Source organism: Rhinolophus sinicus, linkage group LG13 (genome assembly GCF_036562045.2).
Source record: "Rhinolophus sinicus isolate RSC01 linkage group LG13, ASM3656204v1, whole genome shotgun sequence".
Lineage (NCBI taxonomy): Eukaryota > Metazoa > Chordata > Mammalia > Chiroptera > Rhinolophidae > Rhinolophus > Rhinolophus sinicus.
The window spans coordinates 41,971,687-41,988,720 of record NC_133762.1 but is presented as its reverse complement, the minus strand read 5'-3'; the positions used below and the strand labels follow the sequence as shown (position 1 = coordinate 41,988,720).

At 40.2% G+C, this 17,034-nt stretch overlaps 1 protein-coding gene across 6 annotated transcripts in view; it reads right to left on the bottom strand.

Annotated features, from left to right (window-relative positions):
- Positions 1-17,034, bottom strand: part of ATRN (attractin) — a 132,960-nt gene that overhangs the window by 12,726 nt on the left and 103,200 nt on the right. Inside the window, exons 25-26 of one of the 6 annotated variants that reach the window (XM_019733755.2) lie at positions 8,425-8,486; positions 147-1,314 (exon numbers count right to left, since the gene is read on the bottom strand). In XM_019733755.2, the coding sequence (XP_019589314.2) occupies positions 1,281-1,314; positions 8,425-8,486 (96 nt within the window). In that variant the 3' untranslated portion in view covers positions 147-1,280. Of the gene's footprint in view, positions 1-146; positions 1,315-5,012; positions 7,689-8,334; positions 8,487-12,695; positions 13,155-17,034 lie in introns of those variants that run through there. The other 5 variants (XM_019733756.2, XM_074318232.1, XR_012491426.1 and 2 more) reach the window with 5 other exon arrangements.

Sequence of the window (17,034 nt, the reverse complement as noted above, 5' to 3'; positions counted from 1 at the left end):
CATCATAAATTTATATGTTGTCCCTATAATCTTTTTTCCCTTTGTATTATCTGTATTATTGTTTAATAGAAATTTAATGTGAGCCACATATGTAATTTTAAATGTTCTAGTAGTCACATTAAAAAAGTAAAAAGAAACAGGTAAAATTAATTTTAATAAGTTTTATTTAACCCAAGCTAGCCAAAACATTATTTGAACATGTGACCAATATAAAAATTGAGATATTTTACTTTCTTATTTTCTACTAAGTTGTCAGAATCTAGTGTTTTATACTTATAAGCATATCTCTCAATTTGAACATTAAATTTTTATTAGGAAATATTTGATCAGTATTTAGATTTCATAAAATTCATATTTGAAAAAGTAGATTCACATATCCAGGTTGTTCTAAACATACTTAAAAGTTTTCTGATAACTGAATCAAGTATCAGTTTTTAAATTATATTTAAATTAGTCAAAATTAAATGAAATAAAAAATTCAGCTTCTGAGTCACACGAGTTACATTTCAAGTGCTCACGGGCTACATGTCATTAGGGACCAATAAGTCTACACTGACCTTTGAGTTTCTTGTTTGTTACTACCTACTTTTTATTTCCATGTAATTTTTCATCACGTAAAACAGATTTGAATCTTTTAAATTTTATCTGTTTCTTTGGTTATGTATTGTATTCCACTGGTCAATCTGATTTTGTGCCAGTGCCACACTGATCACTGTTGCTCAACAAAACACTCATTATCCAGGAGGGCTAATGGATTATCTCCCCACTTTCCCATTTTTTTCTTGGTCATTATTTCTTGATCGAGATGTGTTGTAATTTTGAAGAATTTTATTAATCAAAATAGCAAAAACATAGGTAAATTGTATTTTCGTTGGTGAAATATAGAAATATAATTGATCTTCCCCTTAGTAACACTGAATATATTCGTTTATTAGAATTCTTATCTCTCTTTGAGATTTGAGGGATACCACCAGTTGCTTCTCGGTAGAGATTTCATAATTCAGAAACTAAATAAAGGCTATGCAGGATGCTGGGTCTCTTACATTCTGGTGAAAAAAATGTATTAGTAACCAAAGTAAAAAAAAAAAAACGGAAAACAAAACACAAAACACTACAGGTGAGCTTTATATTGAAAGGGTAACTTGATAATTTGACAACTCTCTTTCTCTTTCTCAACCTCATCAATTTATAGCAAGTGAAAGTAGGCCCATCAGGATGTGGATGATTCTTGACACGAGGCCATCTGCTACCCAGCATTACTTAGGAAGTGATTTCTTCTTTCATGGTAGAAAGAGGAGGAGATCTGATAACTTTCTATGAGAAATAAATAATTGTATGGGTTTCATGCCAGCATCTGCCTTTACTGATAAGAGCTGCAAAAGATGTATGCCTCTGAACAACACAGAACTGACTTTTTAATACTGCCCTTGTGTCTAGCAACTTTGTCGAATTCACCTATTAATCCTAACACTTTACCTCTGGATTCTTTTACATGTCTGTCAATAAACTCATGTTGTAAGTAATGATGATTTTCCCCCCAGTTCTTATGTATTTTACTTATCTTACTATATTGGCTAGAACCTCTATCACAATGTTGAATGAAATTAAATGACAATGGCATCTTTGTCTTGTTCCCAAACTCAAAGAGATAGCTTCAAACATATTACCATTAAAATGTGGTTTGCTGTTGGCTTGGCTTGTATATATTGTTCCTTGATCAGATTTTAAGAAGTTTGTTTTTTGGTTTTTTTTTTAAGATTTTTTTTACTGGGGAAGGTGAACAGGACTTTATTGAGGTACAGTGAGTACTTCCAGGACTTTTTTTTTTTTTCAAGTCAAGTTGTTGTCCTTTCAATCTTAGTTGTGGAGGGTGCTGTTCAACTTCAAGTTGTTGTGGAGGGCACAGCTCAGCTCCAGGTCCAGTTGCTGTTGCTAGTTGCAGGGGGCGCAGCCCACCATCCCTTGCGGGAGTCAAACCGGCAATCTTGTGGTTGAGAGGAGGCGCTCCAACCAACTGAGCCATCTGGGAGCTCAGCAGCAGCTCAGCTCAAGGTGCCATGTTCAATCTTAATTGCAGGGGGCGCTGCCCACCATCCCTTGCGGGAGTCGAGGAATCGAACTGGCAACCTTGTGGTTGACAGCCCATGCTCCAACCAACTGAGCCATCTGGGAGGCAGCTCAGCTCAAGGTGCCATGTTCAATCTTAGTTGCAGGGGGCCGAGCCCACCATCCCTTGAGGGATTCGAGGAGTTGAACCGGCACAAGTTGAACCTTGTGGTTGAGAGCCCACTGGCCCATGTGGGAATCGAATCGGCAGCCTTCGGAGTTAGGAGCACAGAGCTCCAACCGCCTGAGCCACCCGGCAGGCCCAAATTTTAAGAAGTTTCTTTGTAGCTTCCAGTCAAGATGGAGGAGCAGGTAAACGCTGTGCTTGCCTTCTCTCACAACCACATCAAAATTACAACTATAGAACAACCATCATTGAGAATCGCCTGAAGTCTAGCTGAACAGAAGTCTGACAACTAAGGATATACAGAAGATGCCATGTTGAGACTGGTAGGAAGGGTAGAGACGCAGAACAGGCTAATCCTACACCCACATGTGGCAGTTAAAAAATAAAGAGGGTTATCTAAGATTTGGAGGAGCGAGGGGTCTCAGACCAGAGTGCCAATGCCTGGAAGAGAAGTCCCCACAACTTCTGGATGTGAAAACCAGCGGAGATTGTGGCTGAGTGAGATGGTGGGCTGCTAGAGTCCCAGAGTTCCTCTTAAAGGGCCTGTGCACGGACTCACTCGCTGACAGACTCCCTTGCTCTGAGCTCCAATGCTGCAGCAGCTTTTTCCCAGACAGAAGTGCTGGCAGAATCCGTTGTTTCTTTGTTGAGCCCTCCCCACTTCCAGTGTGCTGACACAGGCAGCCGCCATATGTGAGTCTGCATCAAACTGGCTAACACTGTTCTCCCCACCCTGGTGATTCCCTGAGACCCTGCCCCGCTCAACTAAGGACACACCCAAGCCACTTATTGTGGCTTTTCCATACAAATGGCCTGTCTTCGCTCATGCTTCGACCTTTCCTAAAATCCCTCAAAGGTTCACAAACCCCAAACAACCTGCATCTGGCCTTAGCATACCCTGTACATCTTACTAAGCAGTCCCAAGCCTGGCACTAGAGGCAACTGGCCTTGGTTCATAGCTTAGCTTCTCCCAGGCACCGCCAAGCCCAGCACAGGTGGCGACCATCTGCATATTCCTCTGTAGCTCATACCAAGTGGCCTTGGGCAGAGTACAGGCAGCAGTTGACTTTGGCATACAACTGAGCCCCTCCTAAGAAGCCCCAGAACCAACACACCTAGTGGCCAGCTTCAGACCACACCAGAGCATGACCCAACCACCTCCACAAATGACACACTCAAGGGCAGACTCAACAGAAACAGAGCCTCGCTAAAGTGAGCCCTGCTCTCTAGGGTCAACCACTGCACAACAGCTCCTCCACTGTAGTCACAGCCAGTCCTCACAACCAATCAGCCTGAGGGTTAATCCTTCTCACTGATGTGCCAACAGCAACCAAGGCTCAACTACAATAGGAGGACACACACAACCCACACAAGGGACACACCTGGAACACCCAGCTCAGGTGACCAGGGAGACTGCACCTCTGGGCCCCACAAGACACCTACTACATAAGACCATTCTGAAACTGGGAGACATAGCATCCCTACCTAATACACAGAAACACACACAGGGAGGCAGCCAAAATGGGGAAACAAAGAAACATGTCCCAAATGAAAGAACAGAACAAAGCTCCAGAAAAAACAACTAAACAAAATCAAGACAAGCAATCTACCAGATGTAGAATTCAAAACACTGGTTATAAGAATGCTCAATGATCTCAGTGAGAACTTCAACAAAAAGATAGGAAACATAAAAATAGAGATAGAAAACATGAAAGAGAACCCTTCAGAAATGAAGAATACAATTACTGAAATAAAGAATACATTAGAGGCAATCAACAGTAGATCAGATGAAGCAGAGAATCAAATCAGTGATTTGAAAGATATGGTAGCAGAAAACACCCAATCAGAACGGCAAAAAGGAAAAAGAATCCAAAAAAATGAGGATAGTTTAAGGGGCCTCTGGGACAACATCAAGCATAACAACATTCACATCACAGGGGTACCAGAAGGCGAAGAGAGAGAGATCAGGAATTGAAAATCTATTTGAAGAAATAACGATGGAAAACTACTCTAACCTGGCAAAGGAAATAGACATACTAGCCCAGAAAGTACAGAGTCTCAAACAAGATGAACCCAAAGAGGCCCACACCAGGATACATCATAATTAAAATGCCAAAGGTTAAATACAGAGACTCTCAAGAGCAGCAAGAGAAAAGGAGTTAGTTACCTATAAGGGAGATCCCGTAAGACTGTCAGCTGATTTCTCAACAGAAACTTTGCAGGCCAGAAGGGACTTACAGGAAATATTCAAAGTGATGAAAAGCAAGGACCTACAACTAAGATTACTCTACCCGGCAAACCTATCATTTAGAATTGAGGACAGATAAAGAGGTTCCCAGACAAGAAAAAGTTAACAGAGTTCATCATCACCAAACCAGTATTACAAGCAATATTAACGGGATTTTTTTAAGAAGAAGAAGAAAAAAAATCACAAATATGAATAATAAAATGGCAATAACGAGTATCTCTCAACAATTACTTTAAATGGATTAAATGCTTCAATCAAAAGACATAAGATGGCTGAATGGATAAGAAAACAAGACCTTTACATATACTGCCTACAAAAGACTCGCTTCAGATGGAAAGACACATATTGACTGAAACTAAAGGGATGGAAAAAGGTATTTCATGAAATTGGAAAAAAAAAAAGAAAAAGCTGGGACAGCAATGCTTATACCAGACAAGATAGACTTTAAAACAAAGGCTATAACAAGAGACAAAAAAAAGGACTCAATAATTCCACTTCTGGGTATTTATACAAAGAAACCCAAAACACTACTTCAAAGAGACATGTGCATACATATGTTAATTGCTTCATTATTTATAATAGCCAAGACATGGAGGCAACCTGGGTGTCCATTAATGGATGAATGGATGAAGAATATGTGGTACATATATACAATGGAATATTACTCAGCCATAAAACAGAATGAAATCTTACCATTTGTGACAACACGGATAGAACTAGAAGGTGTCATGCTAAGTGAAATAAGTCTGACAAAGACAAACACCATATGATTTCACTTATTTTTGGAATCTAAAACCAAAGAATAAACAACAGAAATGGACTCATAGATACAGAGAACAAACTGATGGTTGCCAGAGGGGAGGGAAGTTGGGGGCTGGATGAAAAAGGTAAAGGGATTAAGAAGTACAAACTGGTAGTTGCAAAATAGTCATGGGGATGTAAAGTACAGCATAGGGAATATAGTCAACAATACTGTAATAGCTATGTATGGTGCCAGAGGGTACTACGCTTATCAAAGAAATCACTTTGTAAGTTACACAGATGTCTAATCACTATGTTGTATACTTGAAACTAATATAATTGTATGTCAACTATAATTGAAAAATAAAAAAAATATTTAAAAAATGATACTAACACCCCAACCCCCCCAAAAATAAAGAAGTTTCTTTCTATTCCTAGTTTCCTAAGATTTTTAAATAAATAATATTAAATCGTATCAAGTGCTTCCTCCTATTATTATTCCCCTCTTTTATACAATTAATGTGATTACACGGATTGATTTTCTGATGTTAAGTGAACCTTGCAACTCCTGGAATACACCCAACTGGGTCATGATATAGTAGTCTTTTTATATTAGTAGATTTTTGCTTCTTCCTTCATGAGTGAGACCGGCTTACATTCATTTCTCATAATATTCTTGTCAGGTTGTGCTAAATTCATAAAATGAATTGGCAAGTATTCCCTCTTTTTCTGTTTTGTAGAAGACTTGGTTAATATTGTTTCTTCCTTAAAAGGGTTATCAGTTACCAATGAAGCTACCTGGGCCTTGAGTTATCTTTGTGTGAAAATTTTAAGTTAGGTATTATAGTAAAAATATGTATAGGACCATTCAGATGTCCTATTTCTTCTGTGTCAGTTTTGGTAAGTTGTATATACTTTTTATTTATTTGTTCCATTCCATCTGTTCCATCTTCAAATTTATTCCCATAAATTTATTCAGAAAGTATTCTTCTGGAGGAAAAAAATGTCTGCAGGATTTGGAGTAATGCTCTCATTTTTATTTCTTCTCTCTTTTTTTCTTGGTCAATCTTGCCAGGAGTTTATCAACATTATGCTTATTCTTTTCAAAAATCCAACTTGTGGTTCTTTCAATCCTCTCTATTGTACTTCTTCCCCCATATCATTAATTTTGCTCTATTTATATTCTTTCTTTCTTTAGGTTTAATTAGCATTTCTTTTTCTGATTTACTGAAAAAGGTGTTTTTTTCTTTTCCAACACATGCTTTTATAAAGCAGTGATCTCAACCTTAGCTGCACTTGGAATTAGCTGAGGAGCTTTCAAATGCTTGAGTCCCATCCCTAGAGATTCTGAGGTAAGGCTGGTCTGGGATATGGCTTAGGCATCCAAAGTTCCCTAAGTACTTCTACTGTGCAGCTAAGAGAGAATCACAGGTTTAAAGCTATACCCTCTAAGAACAACTTGAACAGCGTCCTATAAGCTCTTAATACTTCATTATCCAGTTCAAATTATTTAAAATTTTCCGTTGTGATTTAATTTATATAAATTTTTAATATGGGCAAGTGCAACATATAGTTTTAGAAGTAGTAAATAGTGAACTTTGGGGAAGAGGGGGTTGTTGGAAATACAGGGGAGCTTCTAGGTACCGGTAATATTACATCTCTTGTCCTGGGGAGTAGTTACGTGAGTATGCCCAATTTGTGATAATTCATTGAGCTAGACACTTATAATTTGTAACTGTTTCTGTAATTTTATGTTATACTTCAATATAATTTTTCAGAGAGAAAATGGATTCCATATAAGGAGTGGGAATTATAATGGCATTAGCCGTTTCAATACTATACTGGAAGCTAGAAGAAATAGCATAATGCCTTCCAAATTCTAATGGAAAATGATTTCCAACTTAGAATTCCATTTCAATCTTTGAATCAGATGCGAGGGTAAAATTAAGACTTTTCCAGACGGGGAAGTTCACAGAAAGTTACCTTCCCTGCACCTTTTCTCAGAAACCTACCGGAGAATGTGTTCCAATAAAAGCAGGGAATAAACAGGGTGATAAAGACATAAGATCTGGGCCACAGATTTCAGTGTAAGAGAAGGCAAACTCCCAAGACGACAGTTGTGCAGCGAGTCAAGAACTAGCGTAGTTGGGAGCAGCAGGCTGGAGGATTCTAAGGCAGACATCTCCAAGCGAAACTAAAACCAAGGGAGTACCTGCTTGTATCTGACCAATCTGAGAGATTTTTCAGTACTGTCAAGAGTACAGGATTGAATCAGGGGCAGCTACATAGAAAACCAAACAACTGAAAAAAAAACAAATATGGCAAATACTACATTTACGATAAGCAAAGAGTGATTCCCCCATCCAAAAAATGGGGAAGTATCATCATAGTTCAGTTCAGCTGTGAATTTTTTATGATCACAATAACATAAACGGGAGGCTGATTTAGCCAAGCATTGTGATAGAACTATATTAAATGAGTGGGAGGAAGGGAATTTTATATGTGTTTGTTGTGTGAGGGAGTTAGCGTGAGATAATAAATCCTTATCTTCTATCGTAGGACATCAAAAGATAACTGAATGAAAAAATCAAGGAACAGTGCAAGCATGGAGAAGTAAAACACAGCTAAAACAATTGAAATTGGGAGAAGTGAGGTGTGAGAAGGTGGGGGCCAGGATGCTGCTTTCTCTTATAAGCACTGTAGCACCTGTCTTTTCCAATTACATGTATATAGTATTTTCCAAAAATAAAATTAAACTAAAAAAAGAAACCAACCCTGTAATAACAAAAGAATCCTAGGAGCCTAACAAGTCATTTTAGCTTTAAAACTCTGGATAATCACTTGAATCATCTCTTGATCAAGAGGAAGCACATACATAGCACATGCCTGTAATCATTATTAATTATTGTTTCAACCCAAAATTCTCACCATATGAATGGCCAAATTATCTATATTTTAGTATAGGTACATGAAAAGCTGCCTCAAAAAGCTGGAACACACAAAGCAAATTGTTTTCATTTTGTCAGATTAGACTGAATTTACACTATTGTTACTGACATGTAACTTTTCAGGAACATAAATATAGTAAGTTTGATCTGTTGTGCAATCACACGGTTATTCACATTATCTTTTATGAGCTGATAATTAATGGAATTAAGTACCTGAATTAAAGAACAGATATAGTTTGCATAAGTGAAATTACCTGAAGAAAGTCACGAAGAACTGTACCAGATCCATAAAATTGCTGTGCTGGGAGAAGGCAATCTGTGACAGAAAAACAAGTAGTGTGATTAGGTGGGTTACAAAATAGCAGCTCCATTACCTCAGCCTTCTCGGTTCAAGAGTTAAGCTGAAAGACATACTTTAAATTTTAGAGAAGAGATTAATGAAATTTTTTTCACTTGAGAAAAAGTGCCTCATCCCTTTAGTTTCTTTTATTGCTTAACTGCCAACCAAAAAGTAATATAGCAGGTCCTCAAATAATGCTGTTATACTCAACAGCATTTCCTTACATAACATTGATGAGATGCCCATCAATGATGCGCATTGATGAGAACTCATATTCTCATTTATTCTCATTGATGAGAACTTAACTTGTTTATATCAATTAGCCTGTGGTAAAATTAGTTTTGTTATACATTGTTGTGCTTAAAGTCACAGAAGCCATCAATGATGTTCAGTGAGGACTTCCTGTATTCCGAGGCTTCAACAACCTCCGCCTGTGCCCCTCTGCTCAGGATATCGTATCTAAGTTCTTATAGTCTGACCGCGAAGACCTCTCAGACTGCTCTGTGAAAACCTAATGACAGGAAAGTCAGTTTGCTTGTTAGCTCCTTGTGCCTTCCTCCAGGCAAAAATACTCTCCTGGTTAACTTCAAATTCCTATTCTTGATCTACCTGGAGGTAGGTAGCCTCATGTTGTGCCCTTCATTACATCAACTTTATGGGCTCAGTGTGAACTCATTTTAAGACACTGTCCTTCTGTTTAACCGTATCTCAATTATACTATATTGAATAGTACCTGATATTCAATATACCATCAGTTGGGACTTAAATAACTTCATCATACAGGTAAAAATCTTTATACCAAGAATATAAAAAAAGCTCTCATGTAGTTCATCAAATCTATGATACCACTAACTAAAAGAGGCATTATTTTGTGTACTATTCAGAAAAAACACTGCTCCCCCAAAATGAAAAAATACTGTCAATTAAACTATGACAAATGCTTTTAAAAACATGGACTGTAAAGATGCATCTTGAATGTAAAGGTATTAGAATATGAAAAAATGTGCACATCAGGATTTATTACTAAGTATGACAATTGTGTCCTTATCACTACCTATGATACATGTACCGTGTTTCCCCGAAAATAAGACCTAGCTGAACAGCTGGACAATCAGATCTAATGTGTCTTTTGGAGCAAAAATTAATATAAGACCGGGTGTTATTTTACTATAAGACTGGGTATGGTATATGACATATGATATGATATAATACTGGGTCTTATTTTACTGTAAGACCGGGTCTTATATTAATTTTTGCTCCAAAAGACGCATTAGAGTTGATTGTCTGGCTAGGTCTTATTTTGGGGGAAACAGGGTTTGTAGTCCTAGCCAGATGTTATGATGTATTCCCTGCTTTTTTTTTACGGGAACACAAGCCCTCCTTGGAAAGAATGGTACTACAGATGAAACAATTACTGAATAAAGTGGTAACTTCCAGTACAGACAATAAGTATGACAAGAATCAGAGAAGTAAATGATTAGCATTTCTTTCCCTAATCCCACCCAAACCCCTCTCTTAGTTAGGCAGCTACTCCCACGCTGTGCAATGCAAGGGAAGTGCTTTGCCCACACTCCGCACAGTAACAATTCCATGCTGTGCACTCTTTCCAGCCAGACTCAGAGGCAGAGAGATTTCCACTGTCTGCTTTTTGATGGTCTTATTTGCTTTCTGACATTCCATAAAGTACCAATACTATCTATTCAGGCCACAGAATACTACGGGGCACAGCATTTGAAGATTTTGTGTCCTTCCTTTAGCCATCATTTATAATCAGAAATACAAAGATAACAGATTTCATATCATAGATAAGACACCCACATTCTTTGCTTTTCCTTCACTGATTACAGTAACCAGTCCCAAATAAGGAGGCTCCTTGAGAATATGGCTACAGTCCTCCCACAAAAGCCTTTTTAGTTAGACAGAAGGACAATTATATAAACAAAGTTATTTAATCTTGAGGAATGAAGATGCCAGGTTACAACACATAAAGGAGGAGAAGGAAACAGATTCTAGTCCATTCAATTGTTTATAGAATTTAACCTTTTAAAACATTAGTACGTCCTCAGTGTTTAGACTTACAGAAATCTGTGAGACATTTTTACTCATTGTGGGTGCCAGCAAGTTTGGATGCCAATGGCCCTTCTGAGGACCTACCAGGTGTCTACATGCTCTGTGCCATGCAATACTCCCCAGCGTTGGGATCCCGACTATCAGCATGTTTTTTTCTTGGTAAAACAGGGCCGCACCACATTCATGTCCAATTTAAAATCGTAACAAACCTATATAAACTGGTTGCCAGTGTGGCCAGTGCCCAAGTCTCACATTATTATAAAAGGGGTCCTCTTTTGTTAAATGTTTATCATTTAAGTGTCTACAGTTACAAGGTTTCCTAGGGAAGCAAAAGTCAAAACATAAAAATATTTACGAATGGACTGACCACTTCGAAACATTTAACCCTAATTAATACCCTACCCACGTGTCAGTCTTTGTTGATTATTGTTTAATTGATAGGGTGATCAACTTATTGTCCAAACTAAGAATTGCTGAGCACATAGGGGAGTGCTAATAAAAATTACACTGGGGCAACAAGCATCCACTGGGCAATCCCTACTCAGACTGTCAGACAAAGTAACCCAACTGCAAAATCAATTTTGGAAAAGACGTTGATTCTAGTGAAAGAGCTGTTGGAGAACTGAGCACACAAAACCCCTGACAAATGAAGACTTCGCAGGATTATAAACTGTAGAAAGATGAAGGATAAAGATACAGGCCTTCAAGATACTCTGAATAGGATTAAGAGAGGATCTTGGGAAAACTGATGAGGCCCCTGACTTTTTTTTAAATTAAAGTTTATTGGGGTGACCATGGTTAGTCAAGTTACATAGGTTTCAAGTATACAATTCTGTAATACATCATCTATATATATATCACGTTGTGTGTTCACCACCCAGAGTCAGTTCTCCTTGCTATCATCAACAAGACAAATAATAGCTGTGGAGAAAAAGGAACCCTCATACACTGTTGGTGGAAATGCAGACTGGTGCAGCCGCTATGGAGGGCAGTGTGGAGGTTCCCCTGACCACTGTTTTTAAATCATGCTGCGAAGTCAAATCTGAAGGACTCCATGTACGCTCTGATCTCCAAGCACCACTGTACAACTGAAGCAAGACCTCTGTCTTATTAGCTTGCTCAAGTTTTCTTCAGCCTTCATACATACATTTATTTATGGTCTTTTTCTTCCACTAGAAAATAAGATCTGTGAGGACAGGGGCTTTGCCGCTGACTATGTTTCTAGTGCTTAAAGTGGTGATTGGCATGTAAGAGGTGCTTAATAAATATTTGCTGGATAAATGAATATGACAGCTGGAAAAATAATGACCTCACTTCCCCCTGTAACTCAGTAAGACCTGAGTTTCTTTTCTTCTAAGAATTGGCTCGCAGTTGCAACCATAATTTAAATTTTATTAACTGTAAAATTAAAATAAACATTTTTCATACTTTTGAGTTTCATTTTTCAAGATAATATCCCAATCAGACCCATTCTTTCATGATTTATTATGAACAAATTGAAATATGTTTATGGACTTTGCTTATACTAAATAAGGGTTTCGATAATAAAATCTACTAATACAAAGAAGAAAATCTCATTACAATTTAGAAATAAAACTCCCAATGTCATTCTTCTCCCTTTCCCAACAGTAGGTATCACTCTTCACACTCCAGGAAATCTAGAATGTATGTCCCCTTACATTTCCACAACCTGCTGCCTACTCAACTTTCCGCAAGCAGTATGTTTGATGAAGGTGTGTTTGCCTGGGGGTGGTGGTGAGGGGGAGGGTCTCTGGGTTTGTTAAACTCTAAAAAACAAAATTCAGAAGCCCAGCTAGCCGCAGGATTTGGGATAGGATATTGTGGACCTGACCTTCGTCGTTTTGTATTTTCAGGTGGCTGTACGACTCTACTTGCTCTTCCTGTCAGCAGTGTCCTCTGCCCTGCGTGGTCAGCACAAATCCTCCCTTCCTCATTTAGCCGCCCCACCATCCACTGGAAATTGGCTTTCTCTTCTCTATACTCTCTCAACACTCGATCCACTTCCTTTCAGACCACGGGATAATCATATTCTACCGTATACTGTGGCTGTGTATAGGTTCCTGTATTCTGTCTACAACGATATCAATATCTGACTTTTTTTTTTTTTTTAAAGATTTTATTGGGGAAGGGAACAGGACTTTATTGGGGAACAGTGTGTACTTCCAGGCCTTTTTTCCAAGTCAAGTTGTTGTCCTTTCAATCTTAGTAGTGGAGGGTGCAGCTCAGCTCCAGGTCCAGTTGCCGTTTCTAGTTGCAGAGGGCACAGCCCAACATCCCTTGCGGGAGTCGAACCGGCAACCTTGTGGTTGAGAGGATGCATTCCAACCAACTGAGCTCAGCGGCAGCTCAGCTCAAGGTGCCGTGTTCAATTTTAGTTGCAAGGGGCGCTGCCCACCATCCTTTGCGGAAATCGAGGAGTTGAACCGGCAACCTTGTGGTTGAGAGCCCACTGGCTCATGTGGGAATCGAACCAGCAGCCTTCGGAGTTAGGAGCATGGAGCTCTAACCACCTGAGCGACCAGGCCGGCCCAATATCTGACTTTTTAATTGTTGCTGTAGGAGAAAGAATGAAAAGGTAATTCCTTACCTCCCTCCCACACAAGAGCAGGTACACCTTTGTATTCCAAGAACTAGACCATGGGTCTCAAGCTCTGGAGTGACTGTAAAAAAGTTGGAATCCTGGGCCCTATTCCTACTCCTGTAGCGTTAAGCTCCTCAGGGGATTCTGATGCTGGTGTCCAGAGGCCACGATTTAGGAACCTCTGAAATAAGGAATTATTTAAAAAATCTCCTCCCTCACTCCTTCCCCTGAACAATTTCTTTAGCATTTCAGGAACTGCACTGAGAAAAACTGTCATTTTTACTTAGAAGGTTTGGCCCCCAAAGAAATTAACTTGGATCTTGCCCAGGATGAGAGTCAGAGGAAGAGTGACGGTAGAGAAAGAGAGGATAGTGCTTTGAAACAAAGAGAGAGGCCTGGCCCAAACCTTGAGACTTGGATGGAAGAAATGGAGAGGATGCTTTAGTTTTGAAAGTGCTGATTCAAATATATGGTGATGGAAGGAGAACTGACTCTGGGTGGTGAACACACAATGGGATTTATAGATAACGTAATACAGAATTGTACACCTGAAATCTACGTAACTTTACTAACAATTGTCACCCCAATAAACTTTAATTAAAAAAGAAAAAGAAAAAGAAGAAAGTGCTGAGGAATATGGGGTGACTGCATGGGAGGCCTGGGGTGGAAGGCGCTCTGGAGCCTCAGCGATTATTCTACACCCAAGTCTGTCACACAAGGGAGTGAGTACAGCTGCCTTCAAACAAACCCGACGGCCATGGGCCAGGGAACTGGGAGCAGCAGTCAGTGAATGCAGATGGGAGGCCCTTGCCAGATCTCTGGTCTTAGTTAAGCCCTGAGGTTTCTGCATGTCCCTGAGAGAAGGGGATGGAGCTCTGTGAAAACAGGCTGAAAATGAATTTCTCATTAACTATGGTTGGTGGGTACAGCCTGAGCCCAAGTGTACTCTAAAAATAAGAAAAAATAAGACATTTCTTATATTCAACTACCATGGAACAAATTCTTTTTTTAACATTTGAATTGTGCAGCTACTATGTGCAATCCACAAAGCAGGTACTCAAGTTAAGTGAATGAATGGATGAATGAATCTGAACGAGTAGGGCAAGACCACTGTTTAATACAGGTTTGGAATGAGAGAGGGAAGGACCTTCACTTTGAGTTTCTCTTCTCCACCAAGAACGACCTTCACTGTTATGAGCATGTGAGACTGGGTGAGGATGGGAAAGGAGAGTTGGCCACCCTGTGAGGTGAAGCTTTCTGGCTCTGAGGCAGCACCCATCTGGCTCTGAGAAAACCCACGGTCTGTGTGTGCCTGGCAGAATCTCTGTGCGCTGCTCCCATGGCCCCCTGAGGTCAGCAGCTCCACCCAAGTGGGGAGCCCATAGAGACTCCGGCCCCTTTGCTCCTCGACTCTCCCAGAGAGGCCAGGCTCTGCAGACACTCACGATCTCACATCAGGACCAGAAAGGGCCTACGTGGCCATGGCTGCCATCTGGGCTCATGGCTTTACCATGCCAATCTTGCCATGTAGTTCTGGACACTGCAAGGCTGGAAGCCAGAAGAGGAATAATTCCTCCCATAAGAATTTAGGCCAAGGACAGAAGATTCTGTGATCACTGGCTGAGTTTTGCTGTGACATAAAATAACTCCCTTTAAAACAAAACAAAACAAACAAACAAAAAACCCCAAAGTTCTACATGAACTCTGTGCGGAGACCACAAGCCCCGAACTGGATCCCATCATCTGGCCTCACACACCACCCACCTCGTGCTGGTTTGTGCTGGCACAGAACTATACACCCAAGCTCTGGTCAGAGCCGCAAGCTGGTGAATGCCACCAAGCTGCTCATTCCTGACCTGCAAGCTAACACTCACCATCTGTCCACTCCCAACCTCCCCCGTCAATACTGCTCTGTGCTTTCTTCCCCAAATTTCCTTCCAGTCATTCCTTTTCACCGCTGTCCAGAATTCCTATTCCATTTTATCATGTTCATTAATAATTTAAAAAACATTAAGAGCTACATACACTTGGCTGAATATCAACAAGTACCAAGGGACTAATCATGCAAAGCGATGGTTCTCCCCTCCTCTCCTAAGGCTTCTCTCCAGAGGCCCCACCTCCACCCTCTTTAATTAGGATTCTTTTCAGTTCTTCTGGAGGTTACCTTTGTGGGGGGTTTTGTTTGTTTTCTTTTTAGTACTAATTTTTAAAAAATTTGTTATTTCTTGATTTAGCCATTTTCGGCATCACTTACTGACTTCCCACTACAATGGAAAGCGATTAGGCCACCACCCACTCTCCCCTCTTCCAGTATACTTCTATCTCTGTTCAGTGTCTCTGGTAGTTTCTGTGTCGTTATCCTGAGGGTGATGGTGATAGAAAGATGCCAACAGTCAGAAAATGGAGAGAATAACCTTGGTTACAGGGAGAGGATGTGCCTGTCACCCACAACAGTTGCAGGAGCAGGTGACAATGCAGCCATGGCTCACTGGATAGTAGCTTCCCAGGTCTCACAGCCGATGGGGAGAAGTCCGCAGGCCTCTGACACACCCCTGCGTGGGGGAGAGCTCAGCAGCTCCAGGGTAGCTGCCTCTGCCATTCTCACCGGGCTAAGGGAGGAGTTTTGTCCCTGATCCTTGATTGTTTTAGAGACTGCCCAACAGTGGTCAATAACTGGTAAAACCCTAGTACAATGCTGTGTGCTTCCTGAAAAGGAGAACAGACAGCCAGTTCCAAGCTATATCTCAGCAGGCCCAGATGTGCCATGTCCCAGCTGGCCTAGGCTGCAGGCCCAGCTGAGGCACATTCCTGCAGCTACCTTTAGAAAGACTTTGATTTCTTGTTCTGTCACCTGCATTATATTTTTTTCATTTTTTTATTATAGAAAATTTTAAACTTTTTAAAAAGTAGGGAGGATAGTATCACAAACCCAATGTGTTCATAACCCAGCTTTAATAATCACCAGCTCATGGCCAATCTTGTTTCATCCACACTCCATCCACTTTCCCCACAATCATATTATTTTGAAGCAAATCCCAGACTTTCTATCATTTCATTCTTAATTATCTCAATATAGAGAGTATCTCCTAACTACCCTGTGAAATTAGGGATGTTTGTGTCCTCCTTCCTTTCTTTTCTTCTGCCTCCCAACTCTCCTGATAAAATTCCAACCTAGAACAATTCAACCCTCTAACAACAGCACGCTGCACAGACTGGGACGACACATTCTCGGTCTCCACCCCCAGCGGGCGACTGAGCACTGGTCAGTGATACTATCATTCTGACAATATCAGAAAAAGCTGTCAGTAAATTAATAAAAATTATAAAAAAGAACAAAGTTCTGATACCAACCCAAAGCTCTGATACCTACAACTATGCATCGATCTAGCACATACGAGTGTTTATGGAGTGTCTACAACTGATTAACACTATGCTACGTGACACTGGGGACACAGAAATACAAAACACAGCCCGGGCCTTTAAGGAAACCTTTGTATAGTGAAAAACCAGACATGTCTATGGCTGTGGAGGCACAGATGAGGAAGGGGAGTAGCTATGGGATATGCCTAAGGGTCCACCATTTGGACCCCTTGCCTGGGTTTCTAAACAAGAATTCTATTAATATCTGGCTCCTTCCAACCCATTCTCTCAATTGCTACCAGAAGGATCTTCAACAACACTGATCTTTGGCCACTTTTTGGCTTAAAGCATTTCAGTGACTCCCAGTGGTTTTTAGGCTACGGTTCGAACCTCTGGGCTGAAACTTTATCTCTTCATGACAGCCTCTGCCTAGCTCTTCAGCATCCTGCTCACAGGACTGGCACTTCAGCTCTGCTAAATCCTGATAGTTCT